General features: G+C 44.8%; 1 protein-coding gene across 1 annotated transcript in view; it reads right to left on the reverse strand.

Moving 5' to 3' along the window:
• LOC106583020 (receptor-type tyrosine-protein phosphatase gamma) overlaps positions 1-9,671 on the reverse strand; it is a 287,378-nt gene extending 277,707 nt beyond the window's left edge. Inside the window, exon 1 of the mRNA XM_014166758.3 lies at positions 9,170-9,671. Coding sequence (XP_014022233.1) covers positions 9,170-9,257 — 88 coding nt within the window. The 5' untranslated portion in view covers positions 9,258-9,671. The remainder of the gene's footprint in view (positions 1-9,169) is intronic.
• Between the last annotated feature and the right edge of the window lie 9,737 nt (positions 9,672-19,408).

The raw sequence follows: 19,408 nt of genomic DNA on the forward strand, positions 1-19,408 counted from the left end.
TGGGCTGTTTTCAATGGTTCGGGCTACGCCCCTTAGTTCCAGTGAAGGAACATTTTAACGCTTCAGCATACAATGACATTCTAGACGATTCTGTGCTTCCAACTTTGCGACAACAGTTTGGGGAAGGCCCTTTACTGTTTCATGCCCCTCTGCACAAAGTGAGGTCCATACAGAAATGGTTTGTCGAGATGGGTGTAGAAGAACTTGATTGGCCTGCAGAGAGACCTGACCTCAACCCCATCGAACAACTTTGGGATGCATTGGAACGCCGACTGCGAGCAAGGCCTAATCACCCAACATCCGTGCCCGACCTCACTAATGCTTTTGTGGCTGAATGGAAGCAAGTCTCCACAGCAATGTTCCAACATCTAGTGGAAAGCCTTCCCAGAAGAGTGGAGGCTGTTATAGCAGCAAAGGGTGGACCAACTCCATATTAATGCCCATGATTTTGGAATGAGATGTTCCATGAGCAGGTGTCCACATACCTTTGGTCATGTAATGTAATTTTTACATACTTTCTATATAGTTTTAGACATTCAAGTGTGGCCAGAAATAATACCCTCCATGCTTTAAAAGCTGAAGTGGTCTCTGTGAAACGGTCCTCTCATTCTTTGATTGACAGGGAGAGATGTGGTGATGTTTCACAATGCACCCCAGAGACCCATCCAGCAGTGTTTCTGTTGATGTGAGACGTTCTGTACATTCAGTATTCATAATGGCTAGTTGGGGCTGTTTGTGCTACTGTGATTTGTGAAGGATCAATCTATCTGACTTTCACTATAGCTGTGACAAATGACTGTGGTGTGACATTGACCATCACACTTTTTCACTGCAGATTCAGCATTGGGTGACTGGCAGTGATCTGCATGCATTACTTTAGTACACAAACAAAAATGGTCAGAGCGAGAGATACAGAGAGAGAGAGAGCGCGAGAGAGAGGGAGAGCACGAGAGAGCGAAAGAGAGAGATGGGCAGCGGAAGAAGGCATTGAAGTTTAAACAGCCTCCCCAGAAGTAAGACAAATTGGGCAGTGCAGCCAACTCCATAGCCCTTGTCCCCATCTCTCAGGGGAGGAAGCCAACATCTCCCAAGCATTAAAGTGGAAAAACCAATGCCACTGTGAGAATTTAATGAGGAGGGCTCATACTGCTCTCTACTCTCAGGCCTGCCGCTGACTCTGTGACACAACACTTCATGGCATGTGGTGATTTTCTCTCTTTTTTATTTTCTATATCTTTTTCTTTTTTTTTTACTTTGCCAGGGAAATGGGAGTGGATATCAAGGCTGTAACCTGCCAAGACCTCTCAGTCACCCTAGTGCAACACTAATGCATTTGGACACTGGAAAGGGCATGCCACATCCCTGTGACTATTATTCTCTAGGAGTAGGCAGACATTACACAGTTTATCAACCTCTCTAAAATGCAACACCTATGAGAAACAAGTGGGGCAATGAAAGGAAACAATTATCCTGGTTCGGTCCACTGACAAATAGCAGTAGGAGTGAAGCATTATAAAAAAGAACATTATTATTTCAGTTCACCACTAGCCTCTATTCTATTCTACTGTATTCTGTTCTGGCAAAAGTGTTGTCTGTTTTAACTTCATTACAGCCTTGCCCCTCCAACACATAGTTGTTAATGGAGAAAGGCTAAAGTTAAGTTGCTAAAGCTTTCCCAAAAGAGTCTAGCCTCACTCAGTGCAGAAAATGGCATCGCAGCAGATTTGTGTTTGCGTTGTAAATATTTGATGGAGGTACAAATCATGAGTGATTGGACGATTGGAGTGAGAGCCTTGACTTTGTTTTGGAACTGCCAGTGCAAGGGAGTAAAAAGGTCCAGAATCGATGAAGGGGGTGAAAATAAGAATTTATTTAAAGAGAGGCAGGAAGACATGCAGGCTAGGAGGCGAGGGGTCCGGCGAAAGTGGGAACGGTGATGGATGAAGTTTATCACTCTCATACCAAGGGTCTGATTGATTGGCCGAACAAACACTGTGAATTAATGACAGTGATAATCCGAAGTAAGCACATTGGGAAACTGACTGAGCTTCGTATAAACAATTTCAGACTTTTTCACATCATACAACTAAAAATAAGTCTAATGGTCCAGTTCAAATGTGCCATGAGTCACACTGTACGGTAATGAAACGAAAGGTATGTATTTAGTCATTAGCATCCCAGACAGAAGGTCATCATTCAAAATGATATCCTTAAGTATCCTCAGCAGTTTGCATCTTGATGCTGACATTGAGGCTAATGCTGAATCTTAATTATTAATTGTTTATTGCATTAATGTATCCAATTGCTAATACCACACATCATTGAGCACTCAACCCACACACATAACCACACAGACCGTTGTGTGTGTGTCCTTGCTGAGTCTATACTTAGCATTCCCTGGTTGCTAGAGCAGCGGTAACAGAGGATCACTTGACAACCTCACAGGAAAAAATGCATTTAACTTCATCGGCACTGGCTTGAGCTCCTTAATTTGTTATTTTATGTCTCCTCCATGGCTACAGAAACATGCTAATTGTGATTGCAGAGTAAGGTAGAGACAGAGAGAGGGAGAACAAGGCTGAGCCTGAAAACTCAGAAGTGAGATAGTAAACAGAGGAGTAAAACAGTGTTATATTATAAGGTTGTATAAGTCTACTACTACTCACATGTGAAACCCATTATAATTAGAAATGTGATATTTGCCCACCTCAGAGGTGATAAAGAGGTGCTGTACGAGTGAATACGAGTGATAAAATGTCTCGACACCAAGAAAAATTCTGGACTTTACACTGTGGCTTATAATCGCAAATCATTATTCATACAAATAATTTAGAAAACTATGAGAAAAAGGTTGCAGTCTTTCTAACTACATTTTTAAATAATCACTGTATGTCTAATAAATCACTGTGTTTATTTCATGAAAATAACTCAAAATATACATATATATTAATAATTAATTTCCCGTAGCCTCCTTTTTCCATTACAATGTTCAGTCTGACCGCGTGGGCGTTTTGATACAAATGTAAATATATTTCAACAATGGATTTGTCAAAACAAGCATTGTGATTGGTTGAGACACATTCTAAGCCATACTAAAAAAATCTGTTAAGCACGGCTAGTCTAGGACGAATTTTTGGGGGTTTTCTGTTCCATATAAAAAATCCTTGCGCATCCACTGTCCCATCAGCCCAGCCAGCCAATTCATTACTTTGATCTCCAGTGTAAAAAGCATCTAGACATTATTTCCTCTTGCTTCCAGCCTAACATTTGGTTTGCAACAACGGGGGTTTCTACCAACGTTGCTGTCTGTCTCTCGACATTTGCAACAGTGCTTCAATATTGAAATTCGATCTCCACTGTCCTATTGAGAACAAACGGAACATTTAGAGTGAACAACTGGGTCGCGTCCATAGATATAGAACAAAAAGACTTCACGACTGGGTCGCGTCTCTGGCAACCTAACCGATAGAATGAACGGCCGGCTTGGCTAGCAACCATAGTGTGGGGACTAGGCCTATATTTTTGTTGAGGGATAAAATAGTAGCCAATGAATACATTTATCAAAATCAAGTTTTTTATTTATTCGGTAATCCATTGTAGAAAAGCAATTGTACACTTGAAGTTGTGCAAAACTACCTTTTTAGCACGACTGTGCTGATTTACGGTACTCGGCTCTGCCTTGTACCTATGACCGCAGCACAGCTAAAAAAAGTAGTTTCTCACAGCCTCTCGTGTACAATTGCTTTATTACATACACAGCCCTGATTGGCAGATAGGATCGTCTTGACTGTAGAGCCTACCACGCTTACCCCTTCAAGGAGGATAGGAGGATATATATAAAAAAAAGATGACTGGTCAGAATAATCAGATCAGATTGTGATGTCATGCTGTGGGCCAAAAGGTCCATCCACCTGAACAGTCTGAAATTCCAGCCGTTTTATTTCAGAAAGCTCTTACACTAAAAGGGTATTATCATAATTTTCAGTGTTATTTCGACCTCACAGTGTAGAAATATCTTCTTTTTTTAAGGAATATCATGTTTTTGACTGCACTGCCCCTTTAAAACGCTCAATGTCGAACTACCCTGGATCACAAAAAAAGTGAAGATGAAGTGAAGAGGAACGGAGTGAAAGGAGAATTTCACTGTTCAAAGAGGCTAAGAAATCAATATGAGATATTTGAAGACAAATCAAATATGTTGCAATGGATTGTCTGCACTCAATAGAGGACTTACAGCTAAATGGCTTGATAGAGAACATAAGAGCTGTAACGTGTGTGGGTTTCTGTCAAAGCAATTGTAGAGACTGAAAATCTATCACTAGGCAAACATCATACAACTAACAAAGCTCCAATCAAGCTATTCCATTCCATTTGTTTGTGATGAAACCCCACTTTTCATCTATCTAACAAAAACAAATAGATAACCAGACTTCACCTCCTCACCCGACAGCCTGTCAGTCCTGGGAGTTTTAACACTGACCAATCCACAGAACTGACATCCTCCCTGGCACCACTCCACTCCCCAGGCTCCAGGGACAGGCAGCCTGGCAGGCAGCGTTACCGGCACAGAGGGGGTGAGAGTTTAACCCTCTCTCTGTCTCACCACCTCCCCCCTCTCTCCCTCTCACAGCAGGCATCACATGGTGAGCTGGGCTGTCCATTACATTTAGAGGCCTGCATGCACCCCAGGTCTGATAAGAGCAGTGGCAGGGTTTCGGGGAATGGGAGGAGGACTGTATGGCCTGTCAGTACTACATCCTCTGATCTCTAAACAGTTCCTGTTACACCCTCTGGTCTCCCGTCTTCACCCCATCCCTGTTCAACCTGGGGGGGGTGTCTGTGACAGTACTGCTAGGAGAGAGGTAACTCTCTGCTGGTTGCTGTCACCTCTACTGCAGCCCGACATCCAAAAGGACATTGGAAATGCTACGACTTGCCTTTTCTCAACCTCTAATATGCCTCTCTGGGAAACAGGGCAAGCGTACTTGAATTGAAGATAAGTATGTGCAGCAAGGTCTAAATCATTACTTGACATGTGCGCAATTAACTCTTGCTATTATCTTGCATTGCCCTTTGTCACCTTCATCACCCATTGTGAGGAAAATATTTTGACCGTTGTTACTAATCCATGTATTAGAATACATGGGATACAGTACAATACAATTATATGAAAGCATTACAGGCAGTATATTCCAGGCACTTCAAATTAAACATAAGCAAGATGTGCGATTGAAAAAGTATCTACTTCAATGCATGTTGTGGGATAATGGACACCCTGCATCTAACAGCGTGCGATGTGCTTCTCACAGAGAGAGAGGGAGGGCTGGGCAGGAAACACATTAACTGAACCGGAGCACACTGGAAGCAATCAGAACGAGCTCACAAAAAGAGAGGGAGAACAGAAAAAGCAGAGAAAGAGAGAGAGAGATTGTTTCAAAGCAGCAAAGGGCAGACCGGTGAATAATTCCAGAACCTTGAAGGAAATGATGGGAAACTCCCACCCCTTCCCATTGAAAATAATCCAGTGAAGACTTGATTAAAACAATGAGCTGGAACAATAGAAAAGGCCACACCCGAAGCCCACTGTTGAATGAAGCAGCTTTTATTTTCAGCAGTCCATTAAGCCCAAGAGCTATGGCAGGAAAAAGGGAAGGCAGCCCGGAATCTTCCCAGCATGGACCGCGTTTCCCAGCAGCTCACTGGGCTTCGGAATTTATGAGGCGAAAAACTGATGAGAGACAGATTAAACAACGGGAATGCCTAACTCAGCAGAAATGCTGATGATAACTCTAAACACAGATTTTCAATTATGTATTATTCAAATTATCATTATTATGAGTATTGTGAAAATATGAATTAGTAGTAATATTAGCATTGATAATTGCCCTAATGTTGTATATAAACAGCATGAGTACCAGAAAGCTAATTCTGATAACTCCAATAAACACAACACATTGCAGTGTGCTGTCATATAATTCAGCATCTCTCTCCACAACCCACACTTTCCTCAAGAACCCTGTACAAAATCACTAAGCAACTGCAACATGACAGCGTCCCACGCAGTTAACTGTCTGCTTTCCTCCATATCTTTTAATCAATCTATTAGGAGCTTGGCGACGATGACAGGCCCAGAGACTGATAAAGTGACCTGGCGGACATTTGAGCTGCTCTGGTTTGTGCGTGAGGCAGATAATAGCCAGTGCTGGAAGAGATGATGATGATGATGATAATGTTGCTACTGAGGCCAAGAGTATATCCAATCTTCCCTAAATGTCAAAATGTACTATTGTACGCTGTAACTCTGAATTTAAGGCACAGCCTGCTCAGCTAGGATAATAAACACATTATTTCATTCTATCAGGCTCAAACAATTTCACTCTCCTCAGATGACAATGAAGGGAAGGTAAATAAATAAAAAGGAGAGGAAAATGAAAAGATGTGCTGGCTAAGGAGCTTCTCATAAGATTAGAACGACTGTTCTGTTTTGCTTGTTCTGTCAACAACATACATTCATTTCACAGACATGGGGCCTGATCGAAGGCCAAACAGATCTCTTTCCCTCTCTCCCCGTCTTTCCTCCTAGTCGCTCTGGTCTGAATGGTGGAGAGGTGAATGACAAGGCAATGTGTTCTGTTTTTCATTACCAGCCTGGCTGTGACTGGACTCATAGTACCCTCACATCCAGACTGGAGGTGGGAGCTGGTGTTCTGTGGCAGGAGACACCCCGCAGTGATATTCAGCACCTTTTATATCCCAAAAATATGCTTTTGGCGTCCCCAATACGCAGTAAGAAAACGGACTATTACGGGAGACTGAAGAGTGCAGCAGCCTCTTTCACAGAAACATGACAAGAATAATGAAGTTGCCATTTTGTCCGTCTGTCTACAATGTTCAGCTGTATTGATGGAAGACCTGACACTGAAGGAGACTGTTGTAAACAGTTAAAGCACTTTTAATGAGCAGGGGGTAAAGATCACAGTTTGTAAAAAATAAAAAATAATAATATTACAGTCCTATAAACTACTTAATAATGAGGGTAGCTATACAAAACAGAAAAAATTGGTGATCAAATACAAAATCGGATATTCTCAAACTTTTAGTCATTTGGTGTCTCTTTCACTCTCTTACTATAACTTCACAGTCATAACTAAAAACTATCACTTTAGTCATACAACTGCTTGCGGCAACTGCTTCACATGATACAGTACATCATAGAAGTGATCACACTGCTTTTCTCTCCATGTACTACTAACTGGTCCCACTCAAACCCCTAGTGCAGCATACAGCAGGCTGATACCTTGATGTTTGGCACACTGCACACCAGCAGAGAGAGATAGAGAGAGTCCCAGTCGTTGGGGCTTGTATTTGCCCTTCTGTGAACTGTTCCTCAAGCATTCATCACTCCTCTAATGATAAATCAAGTATGAAATGTTGATTTTTCAGTAAAGTAACCTACGTTTTGTTTCATCGCAGACAAACTGTACAAACCAGGGGTGATGAATTATATTTGGTTTTGGATTTGCAAAGAGCACACAGCACAGTAATAGATTATTATTTTCAAATTTTAGAATGAGAGAAAATATGACAAATTAATCAAACACAGAGAGAGAAAGAGAGAGGGAGCGGAGAGAGAGTGAGAGACACACACAGTGTATTTCTACATGTAAATTCGCATGAAAAGTTTATGGTTTGCTTATTCACTTCATGCATCACCTGTAGCTGGATACTAGGCATTCGCTTACATAATATCTCTTCAGAGTGTAAAGGAATGCAATTGCATATCTAGGATATATGGGAATTACAATGTGTGTATTGGCTTCCAAATACCGGCACAAGACGCAATGTGTAAAGCATCTCATTCAAATGTAATAGTTGATCGTTTGATTTAGAAAAAAAAAAACACAACTATTGGATTTGTGTTGCGGATTCCATGAGCGTCCATCGCAGCGCCTTCACATCAAGGGACTGTCAAGCGGGCAACAAATACATTTCTTGGACCTGGTGTAACGATGATCAAATTCTAAAAGCTTGAGGAAATTCCAGCTCAAGGTCACCCAAATTAAAATTCTACTAAAACAACCACAGGGACAGCGGTGGGAATCCTCTAAGCGCCCGTGCGATATATAGCCTATAGCCTATATATTAGTCCCAAATCACAAGGAACTGTATTCGTCTGAGCATAGTCAAATATTGACAATTATTTATAGGAATGTTTCTATTTACCATTCCAAATGAAGAAGCTCCGTGAGCAACATTTCCATTGATGCAGGCAGTCATTTTTCTCTGATTTTCTTTTTCCAAGTCAGAACGGAGTTTGTGAACATTGCGCCACGACTCAAGGATGGTTTAATTCAGTACCGGCGTCAAATGGACGACACATTTGGGTAGCCTATTTATTTGTGTCAATTACCTGCTGTTGCGGCGCGCTAACGATGACCGTTTTATATGCTTTATGGGTTTAGGCATAACCTTGTAGTTAGACGCAATTGGAATGTGATATAATAGGCTATACAACGATAAATCTACATGTTTTCAATGCTGTTGATTTGCCTTTCCGCACTGTAGCCGCACGGTTTGGAGATAACGGTTTGGTTGCATTGGCGCTCCGCGCTGTCAATTATCAAGGCAATTTATGAGGACTGCAATTCTTTTCAGATCGTTGTTGCAACAATAAACTATATTGTTTATAGGCTATACTAATTATTATCATGAGCTTTCCTGTTGGTATAGCCTACCGAATACCCCGCCGCGTGTTAATCTGGGGATAAAGTGGAAGGGAGTTTCACCACCTTTGGATGGACTGTATAGCCTACTAGAGATGTATTAGATTCACGAAAAAATTGCAATGGAAAAGCAAATACTTTTGCGAGAGAAATCTATATTTCCATAATCCCAAATGGTATCGTGTATCGTGGCTGTTGTCTGATTGAATGTGTAGCCTAGCATAGAGCCGAATTATTTTAAAAGATCGCAAGGAACAAATTGACGCAAAATTATGTGATAGGCTACTGCACATCATGTCATCATTACATTATATTAATATTCCACTCGTGTATGAGCCGAGTTTAGTCATATTGCACTAATGTTTCCTAGCCTACTCCACGACTTCTCAAGTCATGAAAATCACCAAGCTTGCAAAAGAGGAGAGATATGACTTCGAAAAACTTACCAGGATGACAGTCAGCCCAAAAGAGCACGAAGGCAGACAAAATCAGAGACAAGATCCACCAGCAACACGATTGCAGTAGCCTCCGCATGACAAAATGAACATCGAGAGCAAAAAGGGCAACTGTTGAGTTATCCGTCTGATCAAATAATCAATGTCCGCTGCGTAAAAGCAGCGCAAATGCTGCTAAATGTAGGCTAGTGACTGTTCAGTGCGGGTCTTGGAACGTGCAGAAAATAGTATTTACTTCTCAAAACCTCCTTCCAAACAGCTTCTTGATACTCCCCAAAAAAAACATGTCAGTTAGTAGAGAAATAGCTTTCGAGCTTCAATCAGTTCATTTATCAAGGATAGAATAGATAGGAGCAGAGGACGCTAGTGGCAGTAGTCCATGCAGCGGAGAGCTGCAGCGGTTCTGCTGGCGAAAACAGAGAGGGAATAGTTGGAGCGGCACTGGAAGTGTTCCATTCCTCCATCCAGGAAGTAGCGTGTGTGCCAAAGTCTGGCAGAGACTTTAAAACAGGCTTGGGAGAAAAAGCGAGGAGAGGAGGGAGAGAGGAGCAGAGAGAGAGAGCGAGAGAGATGCAGAGCTCAATCCTCCGGATCCTAGCGCCGGGGAGTATTAACTATTAAAGCAATAGTATAAAGTTTAAATGTAAATGCCCACTGTAGAAATCCACATTTTCGAGCTGAAAAATGATGGCCGATGATGTTGCACAACGATTTAAATCAACAAGTTATAATTTTAGTCAAAGTATGATACATTCCCACTTCTGTGCGAATCCTTGTGAATTAGGTGTCTTTTCCTATGATACCATCCTGATACTTCACTGACATTTTCAACCTCTCCCTGACCCAGTCTGTAATACCAACATATTTCAAGCAGACCACCATAATCCCTGTGCCCAAGAATGCCAAAGTAATCTGCCTAAATGACTACTGCCCTGTAGCACTCACGAAATGCTTTGAAAGACTGGTCATGGCTCACATCAACACCATCATCCCAGAAACCCTGGACCCTCTCCAATTCGCATACCCCCCCAACAGATCCACAGATGACACAATCTCCATTGCACTCCACACTGCCCTTTTCCACATGCAGAAAATGAACACCTATGTGAGAATGCTGTTCATTGACTACAGCTCAGCATTCAACACCATAATGCCCTCCAAGCTCATCACTAAGCTAAGGACACTGGGACTGAACACCTCCCTCTGCAACTGGATCCTGGACTTCCTGACAGGCTGCCCCCAGGTGATAAGGGTAGGTAATAACACATCTGCCACACTGATCCTCAACACGGGGGCCCCTCAGAGGTGCGTAGTCAGTCCCCTCCTGTACTCCCTGTTCACTCATGACTGCATGGCCAGACTCCAACACCATCATTAAGATTGCCGATGACGCAACAGTGATAGGCCTGATCACCGACAACGATGAGACAGAGACCTGACCGTGAGGTGCAAGGACAACAACCTCTTCCTCAACGTGATCAAGACAAAGGAGATTATTGTGGACTACATGAAAAGGAGGACTGAGCATGCCCCATTCTCATTGATGGGGCTGTAGTGGAGCAGTTTGAGAGCTTCAAGTTCCTTGGCGTCCACATCACCAACAAACTAACACGGTCCAAACACACCAAGACAGTCGTGAAGAGGGCACGACAAAACCAATCCCCCTCAGGAGACTGAAAAGATTTGTCATGGGTCCTCAGATCCTCAAAAGGTTTTACAGCTGCACCATCGAGAGCATCCTGACGGGTTGCATCACTGCCTGGTATGGCAACTGCTCGGCCTCCGACCACAAGGTCTACAGAGGGTAGTGCGTACGGCCCAGTACATCACTGGGGCCAAGCTCCCTGCCATCCAGGACCTCTATACCAGGCGGTGTCAGAGGAAGGCCCTAAAAATTGCAAAAGACTCCAGCCACCCTAGTCAGAGATTGTTCTCTCTGCTACCGCTAGGCAAGTGGTACCGGAGCGCCAAGTCTAGGTCCAAGAGGTTTCTTAACAGCTTCTACCCCCAAGCCATAAGACTCTTGAACATCTAATGAAATGGCTACTCAGACTATTTGCATTGCCCCCCCCCCCCCCCCCACCCTTCTACGCTGCTGCTACTCTCTATTATCTATGCATAGTCACTTTAATAAATCTACCTACATGTACATATTACCTCAATTACCTCGACACCAGTGGCCCTGCACATTGACTCTGTACCGGTACCCCCTGTATATAACCCCGCTATTGTTATTTACTGCTGCTATTTAATTATGTTATTCTTTTCTCTTACTTTGTTATTGTATTTTCTTAAAACTCCATTGTTGGTTAAGGTCTTGTAAGTAAGCATTTCACTGTAAGGTCTACACCTGTTGTATTCGGCGCATGTGATAATTAACATTTGATTTGATTTGATCAGGGGAGAGTGTTACGGGCGTATGGTTGGGGACATCTTTGTCTCCCTGCATTTGCACCAGAAGATTGGGGAAGTGTACAAGTTCTCCCTGGAAATCATTCTTGAAAAGCTCCAATTTCTTCTGGAAAGACCAGAATGCTGTTATCATATCACACACTGTGTTGTCCTGTCCCTGCAGTTTAATATTCCGTTTATTAAGGTGTGATGGAATGTCTGTCAAAAATGCAACTGTTTCCATCTTCTCCTCATCTCCAAAAACTCAGAAAACTGAGTTGCGTTGTCACTCTTTTGCTCTAATAAGAAAGCTTTGATTTCCTTACGAATTGCCAGAAAACGTTCCAGAACCCTGCCTTTGTTGAGCCATCTGACATTGTTGTGCAGTAGTAAGTCATCAAAACTGGCATTGGCCTCTGTCAGAAAGCCTCATCGCAGGTGGTGTTGTAGGGAAGATGTTGCTCTCAAAAAGTTTATCAGTTTCATCATCGTTGTTATGACCTACTATTTTCCCAGACTGGCATGCAGGACAGATTGATGGATGATGCAGTCAGATGATGTCAGGTCATGGTGGTCCTCTTTCAAACGTGCAACCAGTCTCCTCCCTCTTCCTGTCATCGCTGGAGCTCCATCTGTGGTGATGGAGACCACTGACTTCAAATCTCTCCCCCTTCTTGTCATTATCCCTTTGATGGCCTCATGTATATCCTCTCCTCGTGTGTATGCTTCTAGATGTGTTAAACCCAACAGCTCCTCACAGAATACCTCCTTTGTTTCATTATAAAACATGACAAATACCAGACGCTGGGCATTATCAGTGTTATCTATTGATTCATCCACAGCTAATGAAATGCATGGTGCATTCTGAATGGGCTCATCAAGTTGTGAAGTTAAATCTTCAGCTAATATTTCAGTTCTCCTCATTGTTGTGGAATTTGACAGTGGGATCTGTTTGATCTTTTCCCTGAGCTCATCTTTTTGTTTACCTTCAAACAAGGTATCAACAACTTCACACATGCATTATTTTACCATATCAGCGTCATAAAACTTTTTTTTTTGTGTGTTTTCCCAAAACCCAAGCTATCATCAGTGAATACTCCATTGCACATTGTTGGGCTGTCAAGGAATTGACAAGGACTTTGGTGGACCTCTCATATTGGGATTTGAGTTGGTTGATCTTGTTTTTTCTCACCTCCGTGTTCAGGGGATACATCTGATCGAAATGCCTATGCTTGGTGTCATAATGGCGCTTAACATTGACACTTTTTCGCAAGGGCTACGGACTCATTACATATCAGGCACATTTGTTTTATGCTAGTTGCGGGGAGAATGAATACATACTTTTTCATCCACTCATCTTTGAATATATGTTTTTCAGCGTCAAGTTTATTAACAAAGATACTGGTAACTAAGTTCCTTCTATCTGTGATATTAACAGTTGAACCGCGGTCAAATCTTTCTGTTTCTTTCTGCCTACTTGTCCCAAGGTTACTCAGAGGATATTTGCATTGATGTGATTAGGTATAACGCGGCCTCTTGTATTTGCATATAACCACACGATTGGATTAGAAAGGGAACCAGTAAAGGTGGGCGTTGCTTCGAGAGAGAGAGAGAAAGATATGTTGCTGAGTTAGAGGCCGTTGCGCCCGGTTGATTTTTTAAGCTGTCTATAAAAAAAAAAGATTGACTTTTATGTAACAAAACACAATGTTGTCCGGTCCGTATTGACCCTTCTCTGGGTCCTAACCCGGACCACTGTCCACCAGTTGAGTTTGGCTGTCCTGTCCCACAACATCTCTGTGTAACACAAGACTAACCATTACCATTTGTATTACTTTAACAAAAAAGCAGTATATGACACTTCCCACTGGGCTAAAACTGGTTGTTTTGATGTAATTTAGACCAAAAAAATCTACGCGATGACATTGAATCAATGTGGAAAACTGATTGGATTAGAAAAAAGTTATCATTGTAAGGGAAATTCTTATTTTTTTCACCCAACTTTTAACCTAAATGAAACCTAAATGTTTTGTTGATTTCACATTAAATTCACATTAGTTGACAACTCAACTAAATATAAATTGAAACTAGATGTTGAATTGACATCTGTGCCCAGTGGGTTGGGTTGGAGAATCAGCAATCTCGGCCAACTAGGGTACCAGTTTTACTATGTGCCAATCTGTCATACCCAGATGTTGAATCATTTCTGCCTGACATCTTTCCACTGACATCTGTACTACAGTAAATCAATACATTTCTCCTCAATCAACTGCACACAGTGGACTCAACCAAACTGTGACTTTTATGACAAAAAGTATTCCGCTGAGTGGCATCTGATGGACAATGAAAAGTTGTTTTGTTCGTCTCCTGACAACCAATTTACAATCCACATAAAAAGCTTCATAAATTTTGCAGCTGCTGATACGCTCTCTCTCACCCATGTAGATTGTCCCAAAATCACCCTGGTCTGTCTGTTTAACTGAGTGTTTCATTAATAATGCTGTAATGTTGAATTATATGACTTGAGGGTTGGATCACATTCTATATTCAATTTCTACTGACTGTCTCTTCCCTGGTTATATCTAGTCTACAAAGTAGGCTACCTTGCTGCTTACCAGTTAATGTACTGTGTTAAGCAGAACATGTCAATTATGGAGATGAATGGTAGTGAATACAAATACTTTCAGCAGACATCAGTCATAATTGTCTTCTAATAAAGTCTTTTGAATTATCCTGCTAATCATCTAACTATCATCAGGATCATTCCTATCACAGCAGCATATCTAATTTCCAGTTCAAAAAGGTATTGAAAGACCTATACATAGTCCAAACTTTGCATACATTTAGCCTACAATCAATTGGGTACCAGTAAAACAATCAATGAGTTAAATAATGTAGGTCTTCTCAATCTCAGTTAGCATATTGACTATTAACTGTTACATATTGAATAGTCAATCAATGATATTTAGAGGTTCAGAATGTACAGTACATACGAGCACATGTGGCTACATTCGTTGTTGTCACGTCCTGGCCAGTATAAGGTTAATTGGTATTGTAGTTTGGTCAGGACGTGGCAGAGGGTATTCGTTTTATGTGGTTCGGGGTGGTGTGTTTGTTGAAGGGGCATTTGATTTAAGTATTCCGGGATTTTTGGGCACTGTTTGGTTTTCATGTATTCTATGTTTAGTCTAGTGTGTCTGTTTCTATGTTTTGGTTAATTGGGGTTGGGACTCTCAGTTGAAGGCAGGTGTTGTCTATTTGCCTTTGATTGAGAGTCCCATATATTAGGGTGTGTTTGTGTTTGTCATTTGTGGGAGATTGTTCCGGGTTTAGTGTGTGTCAACATTACAGGACTGTCAGTTTATCGTTCGTTCTCTTTTGTTATTTTTTGTGTTCATTTTGGAGTTAATAAATGTTCAAAATGAACAACCGCATGCCTGCTGCGTTTTGGTCCTCCTTCACCGTCGACGAGCGTGACAGTTGTGGAACTTAGTAGTCATATTGTAGTCACATTAACATGCTAGAGAGGAACTTGCCGCACTATTTTGCATCACCGGAAGGTGAGTGCTCCTGTCATTTTCATATTATACAACGAGGAAGACATATAAAGTGTACAGTGGGGGAAAAAAGTATTTGATCCCCTGCTGATTTTGTACGTTTGCCCACTTACAAAGAAATTATCGGTCTATAATTTTAATGGTAGGTTTATTTGAACAGTGAGAGACAGAATACCAACAAAAATATCCAGCAAAACGCATGTCAAAAATGTTATAAAATTATTTGCATTTTAATGAGGGAAATAAGTATTTGACCCCCTCTCAATCAAAAAGATTTCCACTGCTCCCTGATTTTCACTGCTCCCCTGGGCATGGTGACGCAGGGGGATCACAAGGAGAGAATAAGTCTCTTTCTTATTGGCTCTCATGCATTTCCCGTGGTGCTAGGCCTACCCTGGTTAGCCTGTCACTACTCCACTGTCTCGTGGCAACAGAGGGCTCTCACGGGGTGGTCGCGAGAGTGCTCGGGTAGATGTGTAGGGGTTTCCGTTGGTGCTACTACGGTGGAGAGTCCAGACCAGGTTTCCACCGTGCGCATCCCCCCTGAATATGCCGATTTGGCTCTCGCCTTCTCCAAAAGAAGGCGACTCAATTACCACCCCATCGATGGGGGGATTGTGCGATAAATCTCCTGGTAGACTGTCACGGTTGTCGTTGGGAAAGGAGGACCAAAATGCAGCAGGTATGTGGTTGCTCATCTTGAACTTTATTTAGACTCAAAATGGACACCAAAATAACGAAACGAACTCACGATCACCGAACAGTCTTCTCAGGCTCATACACGCTAGACAAGAAACAATCTCCCACAAAACCTACACCAAACAATTACCCATATATAGGACTCTCAATCAGAGGCAACGAGGAAGCACCTGCCTCCAATTGAGAGTCCCAACCCCCCCATTAACCTAACATACACTCACTCTACTAAACATAGAAATACCTAAACATAGAACATAAACCAAAACCCGGAAATAATAAATCAAACGCCCTTCAACAAACACACCACCCCGAACCACATAAAACAAATACCCTCTGCCACGTCCTGACCAAACTACAATAACCATTAACCCTTATACTGGCCAGGACGTGACAGTACCCCCCCCCCCCTAAAGGTGCTAACCTCGGAAGCACCTCAAGAATAACGAAAACCCCAAACGACAACAAAAAAATCCCCCTAAACTAAAGGGAGGGAAGGGAGGGTGGCTGCCCTCACCGACAGCACTTGTGCTACACCCCCCCTCCCCAACCCACCTATGCAGGTGGTGGTTCAGGCTCCGGCCTATTGTCCTCCAGAGTGCCGACCGACCCGATCAGCCTCGGACCGTAGGCAGACTCCCCCTGCTCCGGATCATGGGCAGACCTCTTTCTCTCCATCCTGTAGGCAGACTCATTAATTAAACAGTTAATCACTTTAAGTTCTGAATTGTCAGGCTTACTCAGTTCAGGGTTGCTGCTAGACTCCCTTGGTTTTTGGTCATCGGCAGACTCTGGGCAGATGGGCCACTCTGGCTGATCCTGGCCGATGGGCCACTCTGGCTGATCCTGGCATACTGGCCACTCTGGCTGATCCTGGCAGATGGGCCACTCTGGCTGATCCTGGCAGTCGGGCCACTCTGGCAGCTCCGGGCAGTCGGGCCACTCTGGCAGCTCCGGGCAGTCGGGCCACTCTGGCAGCTCCGGGCAGTCGGGCCACTTTGGCATCTCCGGGCAGTCGGGCCACTCTGGCATCTCCGGGCAGACTGGCCGCTCTGGCATCTCCGGGCAGACGGACCGCTCTGGCAGCTCCGGGCAGACGGACCGCTCTGGCAGCTACTGACTAGTGGGCGGCTCTGGCGACTCCTGACTGGCGGGCAGCTCTGGCAACTCTTGACTGGCGGGCAGCTCTGGCGACTCTTGACTGGCGGGCAGCTCTGGCGACTCTTGACTGGCGGGCAGCTCTGGCGACTCTTGACTGGCGGGCAGCTCTGGCGACTCTTGACTGGCGGGCAGCTCTGGCGACTCTTGACTGGTGGGCAGCTCTGGCGACTCTTGACTGGTGGGCAGCTCTGGCGACTCTTGACTGGCGGGCAGCTCTGGCGACTCCTGACTGAGCCAACGCACTGGAAGCCTGGTGCGTGGTGCTGGTACTGGGGTTATCACCCTGGGAACACGCACCTCCAGGCTAGTGCGGGGAGCGGGAACAGGACGAGTCGGACTGGGCTGACGCACTTGAAACCTGGTGCGTGGTGCTGGTACTGGACGTGCCAGACTGGGAACACGCACCTCCAGGCTAGTGCGGGGAGCGGGAACAGGACGAGTCGGAATGGGCTGATGCACTTCCGGGTCCGCACGAGAGACAGGAACTGGAAACACCGGGCCATGGAGGCGCACAGGTGGTCTTGATCTTACCTCCTGCACAACCCGTCCTGGCTGGATGGAACTAGTAGCCCTGTACGAGCGGGGTGCTCGTACAGGGCGGACTGGGCTGTGCAGGGGCCTGATGGTTGCCGTGCGTAGAGCGGGAGTTGGGTAGCCTGGTCCTAGGAGGCGTACCGGCGACCAGATGCGCTGCGCAGGCATCCTCCTACCAGGCTGGATGCCCACTCTAGCATTGCACCTGCGAGGGGCTGGAATAACTCGCACCGGACTGTGCGCGCGTATGGGCGAGATTGTGCGCTCTTCCGCGAAACACGGCGCCCTCCACTCCATACGCTCCTCCATATAATCACGGGTAGCTGGCTTCTGGCTCTTCCCTGGCCTAGCCAAACTACCCGTGTGCCCCCCCAAAAGATTTCTTGGTGGTGCCTCTCGTGCTTCAACGCCAGTCGTGTTCCTCGGTAACGTTCCCAGTCCTTTCCCGGTCCTTACTTCTTGTTGGTCCAACTCAATTTCCCACTGGACGTGACATAGACGCCGCACTTCCCAGGAGTCACTTGTATCCCCTGTCACAGGCGGAGACGGCGGCTATGGAAACATATGTCTCCGAATCCCAGCGTCAGGGGTGCATTCGGTCCTCCACTTCACCCACCTCCTCGAGTTTCTTTTTTGTGTAGAAGAAGGAGGGAGGTCTGCGCCCGTGTATTGACTATCGAGGTCTAAACCAGATCACTGTGAGGTACAGTTACCTGCTACCTCTCATAGCCACAGCGATTGAGTCAATGCACGGGGCGCGCTTCTTCACCAAACTAGATCTCAGGAGTGCTTACAACCTGCTGCGTATCCGAGAGGGAGACGAGTGGAAGACGGCTTTCAGTACTACGTCATGGCATTATGAGTACCTCGTCATGCCGTAAGGGTTGATGAATGCTCCATCAGTCTTCCAAGCCTTTGTAGATTAGATTTTTAGGGACCTGCACGGGCAGAGTGTAGTGGTGTATATTGATGACATTCTGATATACTCCGCTACACGCGCCGAGCATGTGTCCCTGGTGCGCAGGGTGCTTGGGCGTCTGTTGGAGCATGACCTGTACGTCAAGGCTGAGAAATGCCTGTTCTTCCAACAGTCCATCTCCTTCCTAGGGTACTGCATTTCCACCTCAGGGGTGGAGAGGGAGAATGACCGCATTTCAGCCGTGCGTAATTGGCCGACTCCCACCACGGTAAAGGAGGTGCAGTGGTTTCTAGGGTTTGCCAATTACTACCGGAGGTTTATCTGGGGTGAAGGGGGGACCAGGACGTTTACAGTGGTTGGCTGAGGCAGACAGGGCTTTTGGTCACCTGAGGGCTCTGTTTACCTCGGCTCCCGTGCTGGCTCATCCGGATTCCTCTTTGGCGTTCATAGTAGAGGTGGACGCGTCCAAGGCTGGGATAGGAGCCGTGCTCTCTCAGCGCTCGAGTACATTTTTTACATTTTACATTTTAGTCATTTAGCAGACGCTCTTATCCAGAGCGACTTACGAATTGGGAGTACGCCACCAAAGCTCCGCCCCTGTGCCTTCTTCTTGAGGAAGCTCAGCCCGGCGGAACGAAACTATGACGTGGGGGACCGGGAGCTGTTGGCTGTCGTCAAGGCTCTGAAGGCGTGGAGACATTGGCTTGAGGCGGCGAAACACCCTTTCCTCATCTGGACTGACCACCGCAATCTGGAGTACATCCGGGCGGCGAGACTAAACCCTCGCCAGGCAAGGTGGGCCATGTTTTTCACCCGTTTTGTTTTCACCCTCTCTTACAGACCAGGTTCCCAGAATGCCAAGGCAGACGCACTGTCCCGGCTGTATGACACATAGAAGCGGCCCATGGATCCCACCCCCATACTCCCGGTCTCCTTCCTGGTGGCGCCGGTACTGTGGGAGCTGGACATTGA

Source organism: Salmo salar, chromosome 22 (assembly GCF_965601325.2).
Source record: "Salmo salar chromosome 22, fSalSal1, whole genome shotgun sequence".
In the NCBI taxonomy this organism is placed as follows: domain Eukaryota; kingdom Metazoa; phylum Chordata; class Actinopteri; order Salmoniformes; family Salmonidae; genus Salmo; species Salmo salar.